The 27,777-nt window shown below is 38.4% G+C and overlaps 2 protein-coding genes and 1 pseudogene across 2 annotated transcripts; 1 reads left to right on the top strand and 2 right to left on the bottom strand.

The window, feature by feature from the left end:
• Positions 1–3,712: 3,712 nt before the first annotated feature.
• LOC129621150 (olfactory receptor 11H7) lies at positions 3,713–4,663 on the top strand. The gene has a single exon (XM_055537226.1). It carries the CDS (start codon positions 3,719–3,721, stop codon positions 4,661–4,663), a length of 945 nt encoding a protein of 314 aa, XP_055393201.1. The 5' UTR covers positions 3,713–3,718.
• Positions 4,664–14,152: 9,489 nt separating this feature from the next.
• Positions 14,153–15,825, bottom strand: LOC129620500 (polypeptide N-acetylgalactosaminyltransferase 1-like; annotated as a pseudogene).
• Positions 15,826–17,189: 1,364 nt separating this feature from the next.
• Positions 17,190–18,650, bottom strand: LOC129620499 (olfactory receptor 11H6-like). Its single transcript, XM_055536313.1, has one exon. It carries the CDS (start codon positions 18,132–18,134, stop codon positions 17,190–17,192), a length of 945 nt encoding a protein of 314 aa, XP_055392288.1. The 5' UTR covers positions 18,135–18,650.
• Positions 18,651–27,777: the final 9,127 nt, after the last annotated feature.

Raw genomic sequence — 27,777 nt, 5'->3', positions numbered from 1 at the left:
CCTATGAGCCAACCTATCGGAAAAATTAATGAAACCTCCAGGCAAGAAGTAAGAAGGTCCTTAGGGGAAACATGAAAAGTTATAGGATCACATTTAAGAAAGAAAGAACTGAGAATTCCCAACAGTGGCCAAAATGATGCACACATGAAGACCAGCACATAGTTACAACATACTCTGTAGGAAGCAGACCACCAGAATCTCATGGTGCAAGAGAAGTGAAATAAGATATGCATGAGGGTCTCAACCAGGGCTTCCACATTAAGACCAGCGAAGGAGAGCCTATGGACTCCCCAGGATTTTCTAGGAAAGCGGCATTCTATTTAGGAGACATCTTCCCTGCTGGGTACTGCTGCTATTACACACCACAAGTAGGCCTATTTTCCTATACATCTGTACATATTATATACTCAAGAGGTTGAGTATCAAAGAGTATTGGTTTCTTTTTCAGCTTAAGAACAAAAAAAAAAAAAAAAAAAAAAACAGAGAATTTAGATCACCATGGAACTCACGGTCTCCAAAATAAGCACACTAAATGGTACCAAAGTCATCCACGTGTCTTTCCCTTTTTAGGAAGTGGCTGGGTCATCAGCAATGGTATCACTTTAATAGATACTTTGAACAAAATAGTTTAAAACTGGCTCCATCCACTGGGGCTGCACCCAAGAGAAAATAGAAGTGGAGGGCTTTTCTTGGTATCCTCTCTTAGCTTCTCCACCTTTGTCCACCCATCTGCAACTTCAGGAAAAGTAACATTAAGAAATTCTTCTAATAATAAAATCAAATCAGTGTACATGAAGACTGAGATTCACATAGGGTTTAATGGTGAATATATTAAGTATTGCTTCTCATAATTATGTTGGAAATTATCTGTGAAATTAATTTACAATGTTTTCACTACAGTTGAGTGATAGTTTTTCTGTAAGGATTTTTTTTTTTTTCCTAATGTCAAAAACGTGGTCTGTAGCTCAAATATTTGAAGCTTTTGAGTCATAGTCTGTGACTCAGACTGTGAATTCAAGTCCTCTGTTGCTGCTGTTTCAGAGGTAAGTGGCTACTCTTTGTTTCACCACTTTCTTGTTGTTAAGAAGAGTGGACACTAGCTTAAAAAGCACCAGGTTCCAGTAGTGGGGAGCTATCCTTTCAAATGTCTCACCAAAATGGGCATCAATGCAAGTTAGTTTAGCTCTTCATAATCATCCCAATTTAAAAAATTAAAAAGAATTTACGTCCATCTTTCAATTTCCTTCTCTTCCTGGTTTCTTATTCACAGGACTACAAACTGTTCTGACACAACCAGCTCAATGGGAAGCTTATGTTTGCTTCTAATGAGGATTATAATTCACTTTATGCATTACTAATTTAATGAGCCTGCAACATCTGTATCATTGTAAATATGCTTATCTTTAAATAAGACATATATATTAAATATATAACCTCGCTGAATAGAAGGAATTTTTTTCTATTTGATTATGTTAAATGAATACTATAAATATTCTGTATATACCACCTCACTTTCACTTTCATATACCATTTTGCCAAAATTATTTTTAAGGAAAATTTCCTATTAGTCAAAAAAAAGTTAATGATATCTTGTTAAAAGATGTCTAGAGATTTCATTATGTTAAAGCCATCATTATGAACTTTATTCTGAGTTGTGTTTGATTCTTAAAAAGATATCTTCTTTGGTGATGATATTCTAAAGGAAATAAGGACAAGTTTTGGAATGTTGGCAAATAATTATTTTTAAAACTTCTTTGATTCAATTGTTTTCTGCTATTTTGAAAATTGAGAGATATTGTTTAAATAAAGTGGGACTTCCATGGTGGCCCAGTGGCTGAGATTCTGAACTACCAATCCAGGGGGCCTGGGTTCAATCCCTGGTCAGGGAACTAGATCCCCACATGCCACAACTAAGAGTTCTTATGCTGCAACTAAAGACCCTGCATGCCAAACTAAGACCCAGTGCAGCCAAATAAATAAATATCTTTCAGTTCAGTTCAGTCGCTCAGTCATGTCTGACTCTTTGCGACCCCATGAATCTCAGTATGCCAGGCCTCCCTGTCCATCACCAACTCCCGGAGTTCATTCAAACTCACATCCATCGAGTCAGTGATGCCATCCAGCCATCTCATCCTCTATCATCCCCTTCTCCTCCTGCCCCCAATCCCTCCCAGCATCACAGTCTTTTCCAATGAGTCAACTCTTCGCATGAGGTGGCCAAAGTACATAAATAAATAAACAGACTAAAATACAATCTTTCAAAGAGTGAATTTTTTTTTTTTAATTTTATTTTATTTTTAAACTTTACATAACTGTATTAGATTTGCCAAATATCAAAATGAATCCACCACAGGTATACATGTGTCAAAGAGTGAATTTTAAGGGAACTTATGACAGCAATAAGAGCTTTAGAAGAAAGTCTCTTGGTTATTTTAGGTTTTGTTGTTTGTTTGTTTGTTTTTTTGCAATACATCTCATATGTTATATTCATCCTTCAGTTCAGTATGTCCAACTCTTTGCTACCCCATGGACTGCGGCACGCCAGGCCTCCCTGTCCATCACCATCTCCTGGAGTTTACTCAAACTCATGTCCATTGAGTCAGTAATGTCATCCAACCTTCTCATTCTCTGTCATCTCCTTCTCCTCCTGCCTTCAATCTCTCCCAGCATCAGTGTTTTTTCAAATGAGTCAGTTCTTCACATCAGGTGGCCAGAGTATTGGAGTTTCAGCTCCAGTATCAGTCCTTCCAAAGAATATTCATCCTTAATGACATATATTTTAAGTGTATATGAAACCAGATAAATAAAGTGTTAGTGGCTCAGTCATGTCCGACTCTTTGTGATCCCATAGACTGTGGCCCACCCAAGCTCTTTGGTCCATCAGGTTTTCCAGGCAAGCATACTGTAGTGGGTTGCCATACCTTTCTCCAAGGGATCTTCCCAACCCAAGAAACGAACTTGGATCTCCTGCATTGCAGGCAGACTTTTTACTGTCTGAGCAACCAAGGAAGCTCTGTGATAAATTATCATGTGAAATTAATCATAATGGGGTGAATAATAATGACTTTCACTGCAAAAAATAAAGGCTTAAATACCAAGTTGTAAATGAGCCGTGGTGCAATATAACTGTTTTCAAATAAGAGATCGCAAAATATATAGATAATTTATTATCTGAATATTCTTTTTTATTTTCTTCTGATATCATAGGGGGAAAATGATAGAAAATCTCCTAATGAAAATAGTTCAAGAGAAAGAGAGAGAGAATCTGAAATATTAATGCCAGAGTTAAAGTCACTTAAATCTGTAGGAAGTGTCAGATTCAATCTATTTTTAAATGATAGCATATGTGTCCTCTCATTTTGAACTGAATGGCATTAATTGCCCTTATATATGAAGCTTTTACTGAAAAAAAAAGACATAAGACATCAGACAAATAATTTTTATCTCTATTTCAAGATTTTTTAATTTGAAAAGAAGATGAAATTTAACAGATTTGGTCCACTGGCAAAGAAAAGTTCAAGCAGCCTAGAATTATACATTTACAAAGAGTCAGGGCCAAAGGGCTTATTCAGAATAGGACAAGATTTACCCAAGACATGTTTTAGAATATTTGATACATTTTCCGGAATGAATCAAACTGCTTGTCCTAAGAAAAGTTCCAAATGCCTTAGCAGTAAAGTGAGTTGTCTGTCCGTCTTCTCTCCACAGTCTGGGGACCATGAATAAGTCAGGAATATCTACTGTGACACAGTTTGTCTTGTTGGGCTTTCCTGGTCCCTGGAAAATGCAGATCATCTTCTTCTCAATGATTCTGTTGGTCTACATCTTGACTCTAACTGGGAACATAGCCATCATTTGTGCTGTGAGGTGGGACCACCGACTCCATACCCCTATGTACGTGTTCCTGGCCAACTTCTCCTTCCTAGAGATCTGGTATGTGACCTGCACAGTCCCCAATATGCTGGTCAATTTTCTTTCCAAAACCAAAACCATAACCTTCTCTGGTTGCTTCACTCAATTCTACTTCTTCTTTTCCCTGGGCACAACTGAATGCTTCTTCCTCTGTGTCATGGCTTATGATCGCTACCTTGCCATCTGTCGTCCACTGCACTATCCCACCATCATGACTGGGGAGCTCTGTGCCATTCTAGTGTCTCTTTGTTGGCTCACTGGTTTCTTAGGACATTCAGTTCCTATTCTCTTCATTTCTCAACTACCCTATTGTGGTCCCAACATCATTGATCACTTTCTATGTGATGTGGACCCTCTGATGGCATTGTCCTGTGTCAGCGCACCCATAATAGAGCATATATTCCATTCTTTGAGCTCTCTTATCATCATTCTGAACATTTTGTACATCCTTGGATCCTATACCTTGGTGCTCAGAGCTGTGCTTCGGGTTCCTTCCTCAGCTGGGCGGCGAAAGGCCTTCTCTACATGTGGATCCCACTTAGTTGTTGTATCTCTGTTCTATGGGACCATTATGGTGATGTACGTGAGCCCCACCTCTGGCAACTCAGTTGCTATGCATAAAATCATCACACTGATATACTCTGTAGTGACACCAGTCTTAAATCCCCTCATCTACAGCCTATGCAATAGGGACATGAAATTCGCCCTCCATCAGGTCCTCTGTGCAATGAGAATTATGCAAACTTCATGAAAAGGTTTTGTGAAACTCGATGACTCTCTTCCTGCAAGTGGTAAAATAATCCTCTTCTTCCAATCCAAACCGATTTGGTTCTATTCATAATCATCATGGTACTTTTGTGAACAGCAAGATTCATCACATATTTGATTATATTCTGAGGCACTTTTAGTTTCATAAATGTGGTTCCATAGGAAGAGACTGCCACCTGACCATATGGTAAAAATAACTCTTAAAAATTCTTAATATTTGCTTCCAGGAAGACTTCAACTTTTTCAATGTGAAATCTCTGGCCACACAACTTTAAAAGATAAAAGTCAAATTGGTTATTTGCTTACATGGCTGTCTAACACTTTGTTTAAAGGACACGTAACACAGGGACTTCCCTGGTGGTCCAGTGGTTAAGACTCTGTGCTCCCAATGCAAGGGACCCAGGTTAGGTCCCTGGTCAGGGAACTAGATCCTGCAAACCGCAACTAAAGATCCAGCATGGGGCAACAAAGATCCCATGTGCCACAACTAAGACCTGGCATAGCCAAATAAATTTTTTTAAAGACACATAACTCATAAGATGTCCATTGTCCTGAATTTTTGGCAAAACCCCACACACCACTGTCGAATACACTAAAACATTATTAAGCCAGTGTTACAATTTTTAGTTCATCATCTTCATCAATAGTATACAAGGGGAGGGCTAGAAGTTTGTTTGAAACTATGAGTAAGAATACTGTTGGTGAGTTGTCAGTATGCAATCCTCATAAGGAAAATTAAAATTACATCAAGAGATCCACTCAGAGGGCTGCCCTCATCCCCTGGAGTTTAAGAGACACATGTTCTGTCCCCAGTTCACACCTGGGGGACAAAAATGTAAAGACTATAAAACAGCTGGCTATGAGAGCAAAGCAGAAAGAACTGGGCTATAAATGGAGGAAACTGAATTCTCACCAATAATATCACAAATACAGAAATTTTTGGCCTAGTTGAAACTCATAGAAGGTAACAAATTTGAAACATCTTGAAAGAGATTCCTCCCAAAAGTACTACTTGGAGAAGTAAGGCAATCCCCAAAGTTAGTCTATATGGAATGGGTCACTAGAATCCAGAAATGAAAGAAATAATAAGTAGCCCGTCAATGAAGTATTGCCCACATCGGGGAACTGCAGTTTAGGATGCTCCCCCTCCTCACCAAAAAAATAAATAAATCCATGAAATGAAAATTAACATACAAACTTTTGTCAAGCCTGTAATACAACAATAGCAGTGAAAGAGAAGCCTTTCTACCATTACTTCTCTCCCCTCACAAACCTAAAGTAACCAGAGGCAGTAAAGACTTATGGGAAGGGAAACATGAAAGAGCAGAGGAGAAAGAAGCAGATTAAAAGAAGTAGAAGCCTGAGTCAGACTGTCTTGAAGAATAAGTTTTAATTTGTACACAAATTAAAATTTGGTTTCAGATTATACCTGGATTTTTAAAATCCATATATTAATACTAAAAGTAATCAGAAAAACTATCATATTGTCCAAGTTCATACCCACAGGTGGAAACAAACAAAACATCAGAAAGTATTTGCAGTAGACATGGTCAGAAAAACTAGTTTCTTTATGTTTATATTCTCCAGTGTCCAAATCATCTGATTAAATAGTTACAAGTACAAATATTTAAATAATGCTGTAGTTTCAAAATGGAATAAAACTCTCACCTGAAGACCAAAAGGTATCTCTTTGAAAGTCCTTCTGGGCAACTGGAGAGCACTATGCTTCAAGGGTGGGTAGAAGGATCTAAAAAAAGGTAGGAAAAGGAATCAGAAAATGTGCTTGGAAAGCTACTAAAGACAGCTTGAAATATCCATCACAGTTCTACCTTAATTGAGCCCCAATATTTTAATGACTCAGCTGAACTTATTAGCTGAAAAAGGAACAGAAATATTTTGTATAAAACTCAACAGGTCACAAGTATCCTACTGTCGCAATTTACTAGATGTTGAATGTGTATTTATATCTTTCATTAAGATTCAACTCACATATCACTTCCACCAGAAAAACCTTTCTAATATCCCCAGGTTCAACTATGTGTCCCTCTGTAATGCATCTAGAATGCACCAGATCATATTCCCTCATTGTACTTGCAGATGCTTTGAGCTAAGTCTATTATGTGTTTGCGTCTCTTTCCTTAGACTATAAGCCCTTTGAAGATAAGGACACTATTTTTTCATTTTTACCCAGAGCAACAGCATGTTAACTAACTAGTAAGCAGGTAGTGAAAGAAGCAGTTTTGGGAAATGGATGAGTGAACTAGTTTTTGATCAGTCCTCACTAGATTTAAATGTTTTAGTCACAAAGCTAACTAGTTATTTACATTTTAAATATTTAAGAAACTATCTGGTTTTAAAACTACATTTTGATGTGTGCTTTTATTACAAAATAATGTACACTTGCCATAAATTTTTCAAACAATACATACAAGTGTAAAATTAAGTGTAAATGTTCCCATCCTTCTTTCTCACAATCCCATTTCCTACAAATAACAAGTTTAACACTGGTCAGTTTCTAACATACATAAGCATGCAAATGCATACACATATAATGGTTTTAATTTCTTTAAACTGATTATATTATATAAATATTTTTAATTCTCTTAAAATTTTATAACTTTCTAATCAAATGAATACAAATATATATGCCTCATAACTTAATATTGTCTTCTTTGTGAATAAACAATAGGGCTTTCCTGGTGGCTCAGATGGTAAAGAATCTGCCTGCAATGTGAGAGACCCAGGTTTGATCCCTGGGTAGGGAGGATCCTCTAGAGAAGGAAATGACAACCCACTCCAGTATTCTTGCCTGGAGAATTCCATGGACAGCAGAGTCTGGTGGGCTACAGTTATATTAATTTTTCGCCTATTGCTAGATTCATTTTTAAACTGCCTTGTTCTCACATAGGTTCAAGATATTAAAAAACAACAACAGTTCTAGGAAGGATCTTATTAGAGACAATAATAAATCTATCACAATTCCATTTTAAATTATATAATATGCCATGCATACATAAACATCTATGTAATGTATAAAGAATTTTATAAGTTTAAAGAATATGAAATTCAGAAATATCTTTGAATTTCTTTATTCAGAGTAGAAAAACATGAAATATTATCAACATTTTATTAGCATCCTGTGAACCTGTCACCAAAATCAATCTCCCTATGCAACCAAGGGGAAAAGAGAATTTTTCTGTTAATTCTCTTGCTTTTCTTAAGCTTTACCACTCATCTCTCAATAAAAATTATAGAGCAGGAAACTCCAAAGACCCATTCTCTACAGAGAAACTGAAAATACAGGCAAAAAAAGGATCAGAAACAGCTTTATTAAAATTTTGGAAAATATTCAAAAACTTGCAACAACCAAATGAATACTCATCAAAAAAAAAAAAAAAGGCAAACAAAACATGGTAGGAGAACCCTGTGACATTTTAGCTTACCTTCTCCACATCACCTTTGCCCAGATCGCCTCAGCTCAGAAGCATTTTAAAGATAGCAGGCCATATTCCTAGAAGGGATTCCTGCTTCCAGAGGAAACAGAATGGACCTCATTCTCAAAAGTTTCCTGTTTGTTTTGACCTATCTAGGGGTTCCCTAAAACATTTCAGCAGAGGGTTTGCCTTCATTTCACCTAACTTAGAATTCTTTCAGAGAAACAGCCACATGGAGGATATTCCTCAAAAACACAAAAAGGCAAAATAACCAATCACTGCCACCCAGGGCAAAGGATATCAGTTGAGACAAATATTAGACACACTAGGGCTTTCATGGTGGTCTAGTGGTTAAGAATTCACCTTGCAGTGCAGGGGAAATCTGTTTGACCCCTAGTAGGGAAAGGCAACCCACTCCAGTACTCTTGCCTGGAGAGTCCCAGGGATGGGGGAGCCTGGTGCGTTGCCGTCTATGGGGTCGCACAGACACGACTGAAGTGACTTAGCAGCAGCAGCAGGGAAGATTTCAAACGCCGTGGAGCAAGTAAGCCCACACTCCGCAACAAGAGAGGCCAGCACAATGAGAAGCCCAGGCATCACGACTAGAGAGTAGCCCCCGCTTGCCACAACTAGAGAAAACCCATGTACAGCAATGAAGACTCAGCACAGCCAAAAATAAAATAAATAAATAAATTTTATAAAAAAGAAATAATAGCTGAAAACTTCCCAACCTAGGAAAGATATAGTCATCCAGGTACATGAAGCCAATAGGTCCCAAGACAGATTCAACTCAGAGAGGAATTTATCCATTCACCTATTGATGGACATTGGATTGTTTCCAATTATTGGTCATTAGAAGTAAACTTCTAGAAACATTTGTGTACAAGTCTTATGTGGGGATATCCATTTTTTATTTTGGGTAAAAAACTAAGGGTGAAATTGCTTTATCAAATGGGACATGCATGCTTAACTTTGTAAGAAGCTGTCAAACTGTCTCCCAGAAATTTCACTCCAGGTATATCTAAAGGAAGCAAAAATACTAATTCTAAAAGATTCATGCACCCCAAATGTTCAAAGCAGCATTATTTACAATAACCAATATATGGAAGCAGACATGAGCACCCATCAACGGATGAATGAATAAATAAGATGTGATACACACACACAATGAAATACCACCGAGCCATAAAGAAAATGAAATTTTGCCATTTTCAACATCATGTATGGATCTGGAGGATATTAGCTTAGTTAAATAAGTCAAGACAGAGAAAGACAAATACTATATGTTATCATTTATATGTGAAGCCTAAAAATAAAAGAAAAATGAATGAACATAACAGAAACAGACTCATAAATACATAGACCAAACTACAGTAATGGTTATCAGTGGGGAGAGGGAAAAGGGGAGGGGCAAGACAGTGGTAGGGTACAAATTTCTATAGATAAAGGGTACAAATTTCTCTGTAGAAAAATAAGTTACAAGGATATATTGTACAGCAAAGGGAATTATAGCCAACATTTTATAACTTTAAATGAAGGATAATCTCTTTTACACCTGAAACATATAATTTTGTGAATAATTTCTATACCTCAATTTTTAAAATTTTTTATTTTATATTGGAGTATAGTTGATTTACAATGCTGTGTTAGTTTCAGGTATACAGCAAAGTGATTCAGTTATACATATACATATATCCATTCTTTTTCAGATTCGTTTCCCATGTAGGTTATTATAGAATATTGAGTAGAGTTCCCTGTGCTATACAGTAGGGCCTTGTTGATTACCTATTTTATATATAGTAGTGTGTACACACTAATCCAAAATTCCTAATTTATCCCTTCCCTCCTACCATGTTTCTCCTTTAGTAACCATAAGTTTTCAAAGTCTATAAGTCTGTTACTGTTTTGTAAATAAGTTCATTTGTACCATTTTTTAGATTCCATATATAAGTGGTATCATATGATATGTCTCTGTCTGACTTATTTCACTTAATATAATAATCTCTACATCTATCCATGTTGCTGTAAATGGCATTATTTTGTTCTTATTTATGGCTCAGTAACATTCCATTGTGGAGAAGGCAATGGCACCCCACTCCAGTATTCTTGCCTGGAAAATCCCATGGACGGAGGAGCCTGGTAGGCTGCAGACCATGGGGGTCTCGAAGAGTCGGACTGAGCGACTTCACTTTCACTTTTCCCTTTCATGCACTGGAGAAGGAAATGGCAACCCACTCCAGTGTTCTTGCCTGGAGAATCCCAGGGATGGGGGAGCCTGGTGGGCCGCTATCTATGGGGTCGCACAGAGTCGGACACGACTGAAGCAACTTAGCAGCAGCAGCAGCAGCAACATTCCATTGTGTATATGTACCACATCTTCTTTATCCATTCCTCTCTTGATGGACATTTATGTTACTTCCCTGTCTTGGTTATTGTAAATAGTGCTGCATAGAGCATTGGTTACATGTATCTTTCTGATTTATGGTTTTCTCTGGATATATTCCCAGGAGTGAGACTGCTGAATCATATGGCGGTGGTGGTAGTGGTTTAGTCTCTAAGTTGTGTCTGACTCTTGCAACCCCACGGACTGCAGCCTACCAGGCTCCTCTCTCCATGGGATTTCCCAGGAAAGAAATCTGAAGTGAGTTGCCAATTCCTTCTCCAAGGGATCTTTCCAATCCAAGGATCAAATTTGGATCTCCTGCATTGCAGCCAGTCTCCTGCATTGCAGGCGGATTCTTTACTGAGCCACCAAGAAAGCTGAATCATATAGTAGCACTATTTTTAGTTTTTTTAAGGAGCCTCCATACTGTTCTCCATAGTGGTTGTACCAATTTACATTCCCACCAACAGTGTAGGAGGGTTCCATTTTCTCCACATCAATACTGGTTTCCAACCCATGAACAAGTTATATTTTTACATTTATTTACCTTTCATTTCCCACAGCTGTGTTTTTGGTTTCCATTGTATAGGTCTTTAATATCTTTTATCAGGTTTACCTTTGTCAATGGAATTTTCCAGGTAAGAATACTTGGGCGGGTTGCAATTTCTCATAGCTATTATTTTTTCATATCTTTTATCAAGGTTATCTCTATTTAATATTTTTGAAGCTACTGTAAATAGCATTTTAATATATCAATCTCTGCTTGTCACTAGTACCTGTATGTAGAATACAAGATATTTTTGTATAAGATTTTTTTATCCTAAAATCTTTCAAAATTCATGTTGACTTGAAACAAATAAACTGCCAGATATTTCTCCAGGAAAAAAAGGAGTTTATTCAGGATCAGCCTAGAATTGCAATTCAGTGTCTGCAATCATGATGACCCACATCAGCTCCCTACATGGTCAAGGGAAGAAGAAATCTACAGAAAACAGAATCCATGGGTTTTCATGGGCTGAGTGCTTGCCAGGATAGAAGAGGAGGTTATCTTGTTGCTGGGCTCTACTACCGTGGCAGGGCAAGAAAGTTTCCTTTCTGGTTGCCTAACTCTGTTTCATTGAAGTTTATAGTTTACACTCATTTATTAATTCTAGTAGCCTTTTTGTAGATTTCATTGAATTTTCTATTTAGATTATCATTTCATAGCCAATGGAAAACAATGTACTTCTATCAATGTAGATGCCATTTATTTCTTTTCTTTGTGTGATTGCACGAACACTTCCAATACAATGTTGAATAGAAGTGGTAAGAACAGACATTTTTGCCTTGTTTCTGAGTTTATGGGACAAGCTTTCAATCTCACCATTAAGTATTAACATAATGCTAGCTATTAGGTTTTTTAAAATGCTCTTTGCAGGTCAAAGAAGTTTCTGTCTATCCAAGTGTGCTTATTAAGCTTTAATTGCTTATTATCTGTCTCTCTGACAAGAATGTAAGCACCTGCTCTTCTACACTGATACAAACCCAGTGCACATCAGATCAGATCAGATCAGTTGCTCAGTCGTGTCTGACTCTTTGCAACCCCATGAATCACAGCACGCCAGGCCTCCCTGTCCATCACCAACTCCCGGAGTTCACTCAGACTCACGTCCATTGAGTCAGTGATGCCATCCAGCTATCTCATCCTCTGTCATCCCCTTCTCCTCTTGCCCCCAATCCCTCCCAGCATCAGAGTCTTTTCCAATGAGTCAACTCTTCGCATGAAGTGGCCAAAGTACTGGAGTTTCAGCTTTAGCATCAGTCCTTCCAATGAATATCCAGGGCTGATCTCCTTCAGAATCGACTGGTTGGATCTCCTTGCAGTCCAAGGGACTCTCAAGAGTCTTCTCCAACACCACAGTTCAAAAGCATCAATTCTTAGGCGCTCAGCCTTCTTTACAGTCCACCTCTCACATCCATACATGACCACAGGAAAAACCATAGCCTTGACTAGATGAACCTTTGTTGGCAAAGTCATGTCTCTGCTTTTGAATATGCTATCTAGGTTGGTCATAACTTTCCTTCCAAGGAGTAAGCGTCTTTTAATTTCATGGCTGCAGTCACCATCTGCAGTGAATTTGGAGCCCAGAAAAATAAAGTCTGACACTGTTTCCACTGTTTCCCCATCTATTTCCCATGAAGTGATGGGACCGGACGCCATGATCTTTGTTTTCTGAATGTTGAGCTTTAAGCCAACTTTTTCACTCTCCACTTTCACTTTCATCAAGAAGCTTTTTAGTTCCTCTTCACTTTCTGCCATAAGGGTGGTGTCATCTGCATATCTGAGGTTATTGGTATTTCTCCCGGCAATCTTGATTCCAGCTTGTGTTTCTTCCAGTCCAGCGTTTCTCATGATGTACTCTGCATATAAGTTAAATAAGCAGGGTGACGATATACAGCCTTGAAGAACTCCTTTTGCTATTTGGAACCAGTGCACATAAGGAGGTAAATAATTGTCTTTAAATGAATGAATGAAATGTATCAACCCCAGATGCCAAGTGATTGTTTTTTTTTTAATCTTTTCAGTCAGATTTTGTTGAAAAAAAAAAAAAAAAGCAGATCAGCATTACAATTCAAGAACCTAATCTAAATATGCACTTGACAATGAAGCACATCTGCACATGGAGTGAAAAATGTTTTCCAAAAAACCATCAAACATACCATCTCCAAATACCCAAATTACAAATCACTTCTGCAGGCCTTTTGTTGAGTGGAATCATAAACAAAGAACAGAAGATTTATTGCTGTGAAAACAAATCTGTAATACAGTAGTATGAATCTTGGGTATAAAGCATAATCAGTTGAATCAAGTCAGGAAGTTGAAACTCTAATAAGAAATTTGTGTGTGTGAGAGGAAAGCCTGTAAGCTGGTTGACCCAAGAACAGTTGAGATATCTAACTTGTTCAGTAAGACCAGTCACAACTTTAAATCTCCATTTTTTGAAGGCAATTAAAAACTACAATTCCAATGACAACAGAATGAATGTCGATGGAATCAGTTATTTTTCCCCACTGAGATATGAAATCTATATAGAAATTTGATACTATACTATAACAAATTGTACTTCTCATAGTTCTGTTTTAAATTCCTTTAAATCCTGTTTAATATAGTTTGTTTTTTAAATTTTAAAAATGTTTTCATACTTCTGAATCTGGCTCCAGTTCTTTTTCATTTATTTTTATATGAGTATTTAATATACCGGCTACCAGTTCTAATCAGAAAAAAATTCTTAGACGTCTCTTCATTAGGACAGCACATTCAGCAGAGATCACTGATGTGCAAGCAAACCATAAAAGGTGCAGCTCTCTGGAAAGCACAGTGCATAGACTGTTTCAGTCTGAGTATTCTTTATGATGATTCTTGATGAACCACTCTTTCAATCTTGTAAACATCAGTGTGCACAGTCTCGCTACTATGTAGTTGCATGTCCTTGGACAGGAAGACCTTCAGAGCTAGTGAAAGTGAAGGCAGTCTAAAGTTTTAATGGCTGAAAAACCTTACATCCTGTAGAAGGAAAGCACTTCTCCTTTTTTTGCTACTTAAGAATGTGGCAGAAATATATGCTGAGGTAGCCCAGTCAATCCTTATGTTTTCCTTTTTTTTGAAAATGTGGTCTCAGAATATTTCTGGAAGGGTGACATTTCAAATAAGCCACTGCTGAAATCGGCTTCCATTGCAGTCTCTGCTGCTGGGCACAAGGCTGTCCTCATCTGTGGCTTTATCCAGGCACTGGTTACTCTTCAGATGCTACAAGGTCAATTTCACTGGGTCATACTCCCAAAGCTGGTTGCCTTTTAGGTGGTGGCATTTGAGCATTGTGACTGGGTCATTAAGTTTGGAGACATCCAAGCAAATGTCATCTGTTCTAATTTCTTTGTTGGCAGTGTAAGAGAAAACCTGATTACCTCCCATACCATGACACTTAAATCCCAGCGTTTTCAATCTCTTTTCTAGCCATATTATCTAGGCTCTGATTTGTTTCCACATTTCGTATCTCTCCCAAAGAGAAATAGTGATGTGAAATCTGAGAATCAGGATAAATATTCTCTAGGTTCAAAGAGAATGGTCTGCATTCGAGTTTGTGCCATGGACCAAGTCTTGATGATATAGCTCCATAACCTACCTTTGTAACACCTGGAGAAATTATACAGAAGAAATTCTTGAATTCATCCATCCACACTTCTGCAAGTCATCTCTTATTTTTATTGATACTCTTCCTCCTGGAAATGTGTAGGGTATAGCTTTCCAAAACACATGTCCAACATGTGAGTAAGTAACAATCGCCAAAGTTCTTCCACACTGCCAAATCCTAAAGGAAATTTCTAGGTTTTCTCCTCCCCAAATATCCATTCCAGCATCATATGTTCCAATTTCCTGAAACTAATCTCTGTCTATAGAAAAAAGATCCCCTGCTATTGTACGTGTTCTCACAGGAAGTCTGATCACCTTTCCTTCTGTCCATTTCTCTTTGGGGAATGGGATACCAGCGAAAAGTGGAGCTTCCAGTTGAGTCTACCATAGGTCATGTCAGAACCTGCCATGTACTCAAAAGTATCATCACTGATCACATCTGTGATAGGACAGGCCACTGTCTTCCTGTCGTGTTTGATCCTGGCTAGGAGAGGCTCCAGCCACCCCACTGTGCACTCCCAGTGCACATCTAAAAAGGTGATCACTTTGCCTTGAGACACAGCAGTGCCTCTTAACTTAGCTCTGATCAATCCAGAATGTTGCTCCATTCGAATGATGTGAACAGGTACTTTTAATTTTTTCATATAACTCTCAAGAGGTCTTTTCAAAAAGTCTCTTTCACTGGCATCATCTACTAGAACAATTTCTTCTAGCATGTGTCTTGGTAAGCGATTAATGATGCTATGAAGAGTTTGTAGAAGTGTGCTCCAACCCTCATTTATGGAAAACAATCACCACACTGGTTGTAGGAAGGTTATCTGGATACACCTTTGTTTTACACCCTTCTAACCTAACATCTGGTAAAGATCTGTTGAGTTCAATCATCTCACTTGCCATTAAATTGAACTGATTGACTTTAAACATCTCTTTCATCTTTTCTTGATCCTCTTTAGGAATGACGACTGGTTTCCCCATTTCTCCAGGACCTTCATGAGGCATTTGTACTGGCTCTTGAACATCCCCAGCAGGAAGTTCTCTCTCTTTTTTTTTCCATCACATTTGTTGCATTCACTGAAGTAAAGAAGCAGGAACATATCCAAGAGTACCCAAATCCAGAAGGTGGCTAGGACCATCTTATAGTATGCATATTTTCTCATGGCACTTTAAGTCAAAGGCAAAATTTTAAAATATATTATGTATAGAAATATACAAAGATCATGAAAATTATTCCAATCCAGTTTCATCAGAAATCACGTTCATAACCCTGAAGTGGCTTTTCAAGTTAATCCACATCCCAAATCCATATGTCCCATGTCTCCAGCTCGCTCCTCAAGCGACGACGTCAGTCCGGCAGGCCACAATACGGGTGCTACTCTCGGACCGCCATCCGCCGCGCCGCCTTCTCGGCCACGCAAGTCATTTTTGACTAAATGGTCAGATCAAATTACCTGGACCTGTCATCAGTTTCCTCTTCATCTGTCTTGTTTCAGCATCTTAAATATCACTGTCTTTTGCTCTCTGTCTGCCTTTACCTTTTTTGGGTGGTGCACTCAACATCTTCCTTCACGTGAAACTACCCCAATTTGTATAGCCACTATATGCTAATCTTTTTTAAATGTAAGCCTATTTCCAGGTATATTAATTATCTTGCACAGTTAGAAAAGGTAAGAAAATGTACTCTGTTTCTTATTTTTAAATGGAGGGTTTAAGAAGAGGCAGGAAAAGTAACTTCTACTGCTACTGTCATGAGTGTTTGAGTCATCTGTAGTATGCATCATAATTTTTTACACTTTTCCCAACCAACATCAATTTTTATTTCCCCGTCACGTATTTATTTTAAATAGTGACTCTATAAGATTAGTCTGTGAACTGGTGATGATTTAGATGTACCAGAATATCTTGAGTAACATTAAAATAAGGATTTCCAGGGTCCACTTTAAAGATTCTCATTTAAGAAATTTGGCAAAAGGTTTGCAAATCTATTCTTTTAAAAAGCTCCCAAAGTAATAATGAAACAGATTTGGGAGATAGTGCTTTAGACCATTATTAATCTTTTGGATGTCAATTAAGTAAAAATTTTGGCTCAGTTTTCCTCTTTTCACCTTTCCGGATAAAAGGGTGTGAATGCTCTACTCTTCGTCAGGAGTAGAACAGACAGAACAGACATCTTTAGGTCAGAAAAATCAAGTGTAAGAATGGATACACTTAATAGAGATCAAAAATTCATGAGGTCAGGAACCAGGTAGGTTGTCACCAATGAGAGCGCAAGTGCTTCCTAGAGACGAGATTAGAAGAGTCTAATGTCCAGACATCCAGGACATTTAATTCAAATTACCATCCACTAAATCTGAGTTAGCAACAAGGTCTGATTTAGTTTAGTGTACTAATTTTATTATTGGATAGGCAGCAATAGATCATTTTAAGTCTGCATCTCTAGGTACAAATGAAAAAAAACCTATTTTTAAATAGGGAGTAGAAGTGAGTAAAATAATCATTCTGATCTTGATCCACTCATGGTCTCTCACTCACTTTGACTAATTTTTGTGCACTTCTGAATTTTTCTCAATGCAGCCTTCATGTCCTTGTTCCGGAGACTGTAGATCAGTGGATTTACAAGTGGAGTCAAGGAGGAGTAGAACAAGGTTACAATCTTCTGTATCCCAGCTGGATTTCCAGAGGTTGGGCTGGTGTACATGACCATGAGGGTTCCATAAAACAATGACACAACTACCAAGTGGGAACCACAGGTGGAGAAGGCCTTATGTCTGCCAGAGGCTGAAGGGACACGCAACACTGCTCTGAGAACCAGGGTGTAAGACCCAAGAATGAAAAAGAAGGTGATAAAGATAATAAGAGAGCTCAATATAGAACAGGAAAACTCAATTCCAGGGGCAGGGATGCAGGACAGGGCCAGAAGGGGACCAGGGTCACAGACAAAATGGTCAATGGTATTGGGGCCACAAAAGGGGAGTTGTGTGATGAAATAGATAGGGACTGGATAGCAGAGGAAGGCTGTTACCCAGCAGAGGCCCACCAAGTTCATGCAGAGACGGCTGCTCATGATGGTAGGATAGTGGAGCGGTCGGCAGATGGCCAAGTATCGATCAAAAGCCATGAGGGGCAGTAAGAAGGTCTCGGTGGTGCCCACAGAGAAGAAGAAGTAGAACTGGAGGAAGCAGGCAGTGAAAGAGATGGTTTTGGTCTCAGATAGGAAGTTCCTTAACATATTGGGGACAGTGGTGTTGATGTAACACATCTCCAGGAACGAGAAGTTGGCCAACAGAGTGTACATGGGAGTGTGGAGTCTGTGATCCAGCTTCACTGCAAAGACAATGGCCCCATTCCCCATTAGGGTCAGGATGTAGGACACAGAGAAGAGCACAAAGAGGAGGACTTGAACCTCTCTAGAGCAGGGAAAACTCAGGAGTATGAATTCAGTCACCGTGTTGACTCCTGACACATTCATGGCTTTTTAAAGGGTGAAGAGAAAAAAAATTACAATCACAAAGATTACTTTATTCTTCAATCCTCAGGAATATTTCCTCTTAATAAGCTTCTAAAGCCCTCAAGATCCTATTATTTTATTATATAAGTAATAACCTAACTATACTACTGAAGACTGTCAAACTTTAAGAATGCTTGATATGACCTGACTTTGAATTTTGGACTTTCTCATTCCTCTTTCAGTATTTTCTCAGATACAGCAATGACAGGATCTTATGCAATAAGCAGCTTTCAGGTTAGTGACAATACTTACAAATGTAAGTAAGTATGGTAACCATGTATTTTTAACTATAGAATAAAATATGAATGTGAAGTCGCTCAGTCATGTCTGACTCTTTGCGACCCCATGGACTGTAGCCTACCAGGCTCCTCGGTCCATGGGATTTTCCAGGCAATAGTACTGGAGTGGATTGCCATTTCCTTCTCCAAGGGATCTTCCCAACCCAGGGATTGAACCCGGGTCTCCCACATCGTAGACAGACGCTTTACCGTCTGAGCCACCAGGGAAGTCCAGAATAAAATATAAAAGATTCTTAATATTAGACACAGAATTTCAATTACTCAGATCTTTGGAATTACAGACACAAATGATAGGAATTGGAAGAGAGAGTAAAGGGTAACATAAGACATTGAAATATTAATGCATTTCATTTTTATTTTGGATCAGTGTTGCAACTATAAGTGTTGACATCTTAACACAATCTGATAACCAAGACAAAAAAAAGTCAAATGTGCTATCCTTTCTTCAGTATTCATCATTGTTTGTAGTTCAAGAAAAGTTTGAAGTCCAGATACCTACATAAAGACTTCCATCTGGTCTCATTTTTTACCTATTGAATTAAAATATTTCTTTAAAACTTTGGTCTAAGTTAAAACTCTATTTACAACTTTTTTTTTTAACGTGAGCAATGTATCTGGTATATCACTTAAAGATTTTTGAGGTTTTTGCCTGAGGTGTCAGAATTCCTAGAAAGTCCCCTATTCTGGTTTAGGGACAGTTTCAGAAAATAACAAATACTTACAATGCTATTGTCAGTAATTTGGCAATATTCATTTGTTTTCTGAATCCCCTCTGTTAGTGAGGGTCAGTTATTATTTGCGCCAAAATGACCAGAAGTGACATGACTGAATCATGATGCTTATTCAGAAAAATATACAGACAGAATACAGACCAAGACACTTTTAATAAAAGTTTTCCAGCTAAGAATGTTTATTAATGTATTAGAAGGCAATGGCACCCCACTCCAGTACTCTTGCCTGGAAAATCCCATGGATGGAGGAGCCTGGTAGGCTGCAGTCCATGGGGTCGCTAAGAGTCGGACACGACTGAGCGACTTCTCTTTCACTTTTCACTTTCATGCATTGGAGAAGGAAATGGCAACCCACTCCAGTGTTCTTGCCTGGAGAATCCCAGGAACGGGGGAACCTAGCGGGCTGCCGTCTATGGGGTCGCGCAGAGTCGGACACGACTGAAGTGACTTAGCATTAGCATTAGTTATAACACTGATTACTTTCCATATCACATAAAGTTAGAGCTTTAAGAATAATCTTGATGATTGCAATTAGTGACACAGTGCATCAGAGAAATTCAGAATTTTTCATATCACACTGCAAGGCTCCTCTTCAGTCTGTGAATAGATCATATATGGCAGAACAATGCTGTGAAGCAGGAATTGAGAGTTACCCAGAAGCCAAAGTAATCTTGAGAAAAGGGTGGAAATAGCAAGAAGTATTTGGTGCTAATGTGTAGGAGGATTCCAATGGCTTTAGAAACCATGTGGGAGTGAACTCACCAACCTGGATTGCTCAATCATCGCCTTGCTCTTCCTCCTTGCAGCAGAGACCATAGGCTCTGTGGCAGAGACAAACACAGCTAAAAACAGGGAGGGCTTAAGTACAGGGAGGGCTTCTCCTTACTGCTTTGCCAGTTATTTCCAGATGTTACTTTGCTAACAACTTTTTTCCCCCCAAAGGTTCTGACTGGGTACAACTCCTTGATTAATAAGGACAAAATTTACATATGGTTGAGGTTCCTTCCTCATCTTCAGCTCTCTCATTTCCCTTTTTCCCAGCCCTCTTAGTTGTAAGGATGAGTCTCTTTACATTAATTCATATATCTTGAAGTGTCACTATTTTTACGGTCACACAAAAGAAGGCAGAGCTAAAAAGCACACTTAGAATTGTCTTATAGTGTACCTCTTCTGAACCCATCTCCTCGTAGAATTCATGAGTTTGACTTCTCGTCTTCAGTTTTTGCTGCAGCAAAAGGCAGGCAAGATGAAGGGCATGCCATGCTTGGGAGCCAACAGCCCAGAGAGGGAGTTAACCTTGCTGGACACTGATACTGGTTTGGAGAGAAATTGGCATATTTGCTGCACAAGAAAGACTTGTCTACGTTGCTCTGAAACCTACTATATTCCTCCAAAGGCTTATAGTCTTCTATGAATTCCAAAAGTGATAATTTATGAGGAAAGATTGTCAATAATATTCCAAATACTCCCTTCCCTCAGGAGTCCGTTAATTGGGGCCTTTGAGACCCAGTTTCTCCAGTGGTGAGGGATCATCTCATGCTATTTTTAGAGCAGATGTTAATTTTGTCCTAAGGACAGGTTACTCTCATGATGGTGCAAACACTGCAGCAACACTAGCTTAAACACAAGGTTTGTGTTTATCTTATTCCTTTACATTTCTTTAATTCATTTTTGAAGCTGTTTGAAAGTTTGAAATTCCTATTTGTCAATATCAGAGTTATGTCATCCGAGTTCTTGTTCTCTTTCCTATTGACTTACTCAATAGTTTGAAAAGGATTATTCCCTTTTTTTGGTAAAAGGTTTTCTCTCCTGGGCCACCTTTGTGCTTCTAGCATGATCAGATCAGATCAGTCGCTCAGTCATGTCCGACTCTTTGCGACCCCATGAAGTGCAGCACACCAGGCCTCCCTGTCCATCACCAACTCCCAGAGTTCACCCAGACTCATGTCCATTGAGTCAGTGATGCCATCCAGCCATCTCATCCTCTGTCGTCCCCTTCTCCTCTTGCCCCCAATCCCTCCCAACATCAGAGTCTTTTCCAATGAGTCAACTCTTCGCATGAGGTGGCCAAAGTACTGGAGTTTCAGCTTTAGCATCAGTCCTTCCAATGAATATCCAGGGCTGATCTCCTTCAGAATCGACTGGTTGGATCTCCTTGCAGTCCAAGGGACTCTCAAGAGTCTTCTCCAACACCACAGTTCAAAAGCATCAATTCTTCAGCACTCAGCTTTCTTCACAGTCCAACTCTCACATCCATACATGACCACAGGAAAAACCATAGCCTTGACTAGACAACCTTTGTTGGCAAAGTAATGTCTCTGCTTTTGAATATGCTATCTAGGTTGGTCATAACTTTCCTTCCAAGGAGTAAGCGTCTTTTAATTTCATGGCCGCAGTCACCATCTGCAGTGGTTTTGGAGCCCAGAAAAATAAAGTCTGACACTGTTTCCACTGTTTTCCCATCTATTTCCCATGAAGTGATGGGACCAGACACCATGATCTTCGTTTTCTGAATGTTGAGCTTTATACCAACTTTTTCACTCTCCACTTTCACTTTCATCAAGAGGCTTTTGAGTTCCTCTTCACTTTCTGCCATAAGGGTGGTGTCTAGCATGATACTGGTAAGTAAATATTTCATGTTGAACAGGACCCAGAAACAGAGACAATGGTGCAAGTGGTGAGATGCCAAATTTCTAGAAGATACCTCCCCATCTAGCCCTTTATAGTATTTCAAGCTGTGCTCAGCAGGTGTTCCTAAAAGTTGGCATAATTTGTGAAATTTTCTTCCTTCTTTTAGATAAAGCATTCCTGAGAGAAATGACTCAAACTTTTGGACCCCTTTCTTTTCTTTTTCATTGAAGTATAATTGACATATAATACTATATTAATTTCAGTACACTATAATGGTTTAATAGTTATGTGTATTACAAAATAATTGCCACAATGTCTACTTAATATCCATCACTGTATATAGTTATAAAAGTTTTTTAATTTATTTTTTAATTGAAGGATAATTGCTTTATAGAATTTTGTTTTCTGTCAAACCTCAACATGAATCAGCCATTGGTGTACATATGTCCCCTCCCTCTTGAACCTCCCTCCCATCTCCCTCCCCATCCCACCCTTCTAGGTTGATACAGAGCCCCTGTTTGAGTTCCCTGAGACATACAGCAAATCCCCATTGGTTATCTACTTTACATATGGTAATGTAAGTTTCCGTGTTACTCTCTCCATACATCTCACCCTCTCCTCCCCTCTCCCTGTGTCCAAAAGTCTGTTCTCTATGTTTCTCCATTGCCGCCTTGTAAATAAATTCATCAGTATCATCTTTCTAGATTTCATATATATGCATTAGTGTACAATATTTATCTTTCTCTTTCTTACTGCACTCTGTATAAAAGGCTCTAGGTTCATCCACCTCATTAGAACTGACCCAGAGGGATGGTGTGGGGAGGGAGGTGGGAGGGGGGTTCAGGATGGGGAACACGTGTACACCCGTGGCGGATTCATGCTGATGTATGGCAAAACCGATACAATATTGTAAACTAATTAGCCTCCAATAAAAACAAATAAATTTATATTTAAAAAAAGAACTGATTCAAATGTGTTCCTTTTTATAAAATGTTTTCTTGTCATGAAAATTTTTTAAGATCTATTCTCTTCAAAAATTTTCAGATATGCAATAAGTATTCTTACCTAAGTCACCATGCTATATATTACCTACCCAGGACTTATTTTATTACTGGAAGTTTGTACCTTTTGACTCTCTTTACCCTTCTCACCACCCCACCTCAAACCTCTGGCAACCACTGATCTGTTCTCTGTATCTATGAGCTTGGTTCGGGACAGGGGGTGGGTGTTTTGGGGGTTTTTAGGTCCCACATATAAATGAGGTAATATTTGTCTTTCTCTGTCTGACTTATTTCATTCAGCATAGTGCCCTCAAGGTCAGTCCATGTTGTTGAAAACAGCAAGACTTCATTCTTCCTATGGCTGAATAATATTCCATTATATATACATGTATATAAACATCTTCTTTATCCATTCATATGTTGATAAACACTTAAATGGTTTCTATAAGTTGGCTATTGTAAATAATGCTCCAATGACATGTGGGTGTATATCTTTTCTAATTAGTGCTTTCATTTCCTTTGGATATATTCCCAGAAGTGAAATTTCTGGATCAGGTAGTAGTGCTTTTTTAGTTTTTTGAAGACTTTCACACTGTTTCTGAGGTGGCTGCACCAATTTGCATAAAGATTCCATTTTTTTCCCATCCTTGTCAACACTTGTTATTTCTTGTCCTTTTTATAATAGTCATTCTAACAAGTGTGAATTATCTCATTGTGGTTATGATTGTAACTTCCCTAATGATTAATGATGTTAAGCATCTTTTCATGTACCTGTTGGTCATTTATATGTGTTCTTTGGAAAAATGTCTATTTACTATATCATGTCTTTCATCAATATTGTTTATTTACTTGTGTTACTGCAAATGTTTTGGAACTTTCATGTTGAATAATAATAATAATGACACTTTGAAGACCATGGGCATCTTTATCTCATTTCTATTTTAATAAAAATGATTCAAGCAACCCCCAAAAAAAGTACATTTAGATTTAGGTCTTATGCCCATTTTTAATGGAATTACTTTTCTCTTTTTTCTTTCTTTTTTTTTTTTTTTTTTTTTTTTTTTTGCTATTCAGTTACATGGGTTCTTTATCTACTTTGGAATATTAGCCACTTATCAGATATATGATTTGCAAATACTTTCTCCCATTCATTATATGTTGCCTTTTTCTTTTGCTGATGGCTCCTTCACTGGGCAGAAGCATTTTAGTTTGAGATTTTATTGCCTTTGCTTTTGGTGCCAAAAATCATTATGAAGACCGATGTCAAGAGGCCTATTGCCTATGTTTTCTCCTACAGGTTTTATGATTTCTGGTCTTACATTCAAGTCTTTAATCCATTTTTAATTAATTTTTGTTTATCGTCTAAGACAGCAGTCCAGTTTCATTCTATTGCATGTGGCTATCCAGTTTTTCAACACTATTTATGGAAGAGACTATACTTTCCCTATTGTATACTCTTGCCGCCTTTCCCATAAATTAATTGATCATATACTTGTGGATTTGTTTCTGGGCTCTCTGTTGTGTTCCACTGATCTGTGTATCTGTTTTTATACCAAAACCATACTGTTTTCATTACTATAGCTATGTAATATAGTTTGAAATCAAGAAGTGATTTCAACTAATTATCAGAGACATGCAAATCAAAAACAAAATATCACCTCATACCTGTCAGATGGCTATTATCAAATGAACACAAATAACAAAAGTTTTCAAGGATGTGGAGAAAAAGGAAACTTGTATGCTTTTGGTGGAAATGTAAATTGGTATAGCCATATGGAAAACTATGGAGGTTCCTCAAAAAACAAAAAATAGAACTATCCTATGATCTAGTATTTCCACTCCCAAATAAACATACAAAAAAATGAAAACCCTGATTCAAAAAGACACAAGACACAAGTATAAACTCTATATATAAAATAAATATGTTACAAGGATATATTGTGCAGTACAGGGAATATGGGCTTTCCAGGTGGCTCTAGTGTTAAAGAAACTACCTGCCATTGCAGGAGATGTAAGAGGCCTGGATTCAATTCCTGGGTCGGGAAGATCCCCGGGAAGAGGGGACAGCAACCCACTGCAGTATTTTTGCCTGGAGAATCCCATAGACAGAGGAGCGTGGAGTCACAGGAGGTCACAGGAGTAGGCAACATAGCATGCACACACAGGGAATATAGTCAATATTTTATAATAACTTTAAGTGGAATGCAATCCCTAAAAACTCTGAATCACTTTATTACACATCTAAAACTAATAAAATATCACAAATCAACTATACTTCAATAAAAATAAAATTATTAATTAATAACTGTAGGCTCAAACACATCTTTATTAATCAAAATAGGAACCATTACAGTCAACATTTTTGCCAATGAGAAATAAGTTGGTTTATTTCTATCGCATAAAAATCCATGCTTCAGGACTCAGTGAACTCTTGGAAAGCATTTTCTGCCTCCTGCTAGTTTTGGAAGCATTTTCCCTGCAAAAAGTTCTCGAGGTGCTTGAAAAGGTGGTAGTCAGTTGGCAGGAGGTCAGGTGAATATGGCAGATGATGCAAAACTTCGTAGCCCAGTTCATTCAACTTTTGAAGCATTGGTTGTGGGACATGTGGTCGGGCATTGTCATGGAGAATTGGGCTCATCCTGTTGACCAATATCGGCTGCAGGCATTGCTGTTTTCAGTGCATCTCACTGATTTGCCAAGCATACTTCTCAGATGAAATGGTTTCACCAAGTTTCAGAAAGCTGTAGTAGATCAGACAGGCAGCAGACCACCAAACAGTGGCTGACCATGACTTTTTTTTGGTATAAGCTTGGCTTTTGGAAGTGCTTTGGATCTTCTTTTGGTCTAACTACTGAGCTGGTCTTGCTGGTTGTCATATTAAATCCACTTTTCATCACACATCACAATCTGATCAAGAAATGGTCCATTGTTTTTGCAAAGAATAAGAGATGACACTTCAAAACAATTTTTTTGATGCATGATCAGCTCATGAGGCACCCACTTATGAGTTTTTTCACCTTTCCAATTAGCTTCAAATGCGAAAAGACCAAAGAATGGCTGACTCTAAGTTCTTTGGCAACTTCTCTTGTAGTTGTAAGAGAATCAGCTTCAATAATCCTCTCAGTTGGTCGCTGTCAACTTGCATTGGCCAGCCACTGTGCCCCTCATCTTCAAGGCTCTCATCTCCTTAGCAAAACTTCTTGAAGTCCCATGGCACTATACATCTGTTAGCAGTTCCTGGACCAAATCTGTTGATGTTTCAAGTTGTGTCTGCTGCTTTAGGACCCATTTTAAACTCAAATAAGTTCTGGAGTGCCTGGAGGAGGCACTGGAGGCACTGGAAGAAGTAAAAATAAGTGCCTGGAGGAGGGCACAGCAACCCACTCCAGTATTCTTGCCTGAAGAATCTCATGGACAGAGGAGACTGGCAGCCTGCAGACCATAGGGTTGCAGGAGTTGGACACGACTGAAGCAACATAGTATGCACACACATGGGATATAACCAATATTTTATGATAACTTTAAGTGGAATGCAATCCCTAAAAACTCTGAATCACTATATTATGTATCTGAAACTAATACAATATTATAAATCAACTATATCTCAATAAAAATAAAATTTTAAATTAATTTTTAAATGCAACAAGAAAACAAATCAAACAAATGGGCTAAATAGCTAAATAGACACTTTACCAAAGAAGACACAGATAGGAAATAAGCATACTAAAGGATGTTTCACATCATATGTCATCAAAGAAATATAAATTAAAATAATAAGTAGATACTACTACATCCCCATTAGAATGGTCAGAATCCAGAACATGATAAGATCAATGCTGGAGAGGATGTGGAACAACAGGAATTCTCACACATTGCTGGCTGGGAATGCAAAATGGGGGAATACAAAATGGTACAGCCACTTCAGCAGACTATTCCGAGGTTTCTTACAAAACTAAGCATATGCTAACCATATGATCCAGCAACAGCATTCCTTCGTATTTACCCAAAGGAGTTTTAAAATGTCCATAGAAAAATCTGCATGCACATGTTTATAGCAGCTTTAGTCATTATTGCCAAAACCTGGAAGCAACTGAGATGCCCTTCCCCAGGTGAACAGATAAACTGTGGTACGTCCAGCAGTGGAATATTCAGTTCAGTTCAGTTTAGTCGCTCAGTCGTGTCCGACTCTTTGTGACCCCAGGAATCGCAGCACGCCAGGCCTCCCTATCCATCACCAATCCCGGACCTCACTCAGCCTCATGTCCATCGAGTCAGTGATGCCATCCAGCCATCTCATCCTCTGTTGTCCCCTTCTCCTCCTGCCCCCAATCCCTCCCAGCATCAGAGTCTTTTCCAATGAGTCAACTCTTCGCATGAGGTGGCCAAAGTACTGGAGTTTCACCTTTAGCATCATTCCTTCCAAAGAAATCCCAGGGCTGATCTCCTTCAGAATGGACTGGTTGGATCTCCTTGCAATCCAAGGGACTCTCAAGAGTCTTCTCCAACACCACAGTTCAAAAGCATCAATTCTTCGGCGCTCAGCCTTCTTCACAGTCCAACTCTCACATCCATACATGACCACTGGAAAAACCATAGCCTTGACTAGACGGACCTTTGTTGGCAAAGTAATGTCTCTGCTTTTGAATATGCTATCTAGGTTGGTCATAACTTTTCTTCCAAGGAGTAAGCGTCTTCTAATTTCATGGCTGCAGTCACCATCTGCAGTGATTTTGGAGCCCAGAAAAATAAAGTCTGATACTGTTTCCCCATCTATCTCCCATGAAGTGATGCGACCGGATGCCATGATCTTCATTTTCTGAATGTTGAGCTTTAAGCCAACTTTTTCACTCTCCATTTTCACTTTCATCAAGAGGCTTTTGAGTTCCTCTTCACTTTCTGCCATAAGGGTGGTGTCCTCTGCATATCTGAGGTTATTGATATT

Source organism: Bubalus kerabau, chromosome 10, assembly GCF_029407905.1.
Source record: "Bubalus kerabau isolate K-KA32 ecotype Philippines breed swamp buffalo chromosome 10, PCC_UOA_SB_1v2, whole genome shotgun sequence".
In the NCBI taxonomy this organism is placed as follows: Eukaryota; Metazoa; Chordata; class Mammalia; order Artiodactyla; family Bovidae; genus Bubalus; species Bubalus kerabau.
This window is presented reverse-complemented; position numbering and strand designations above follow the sequence as displayed.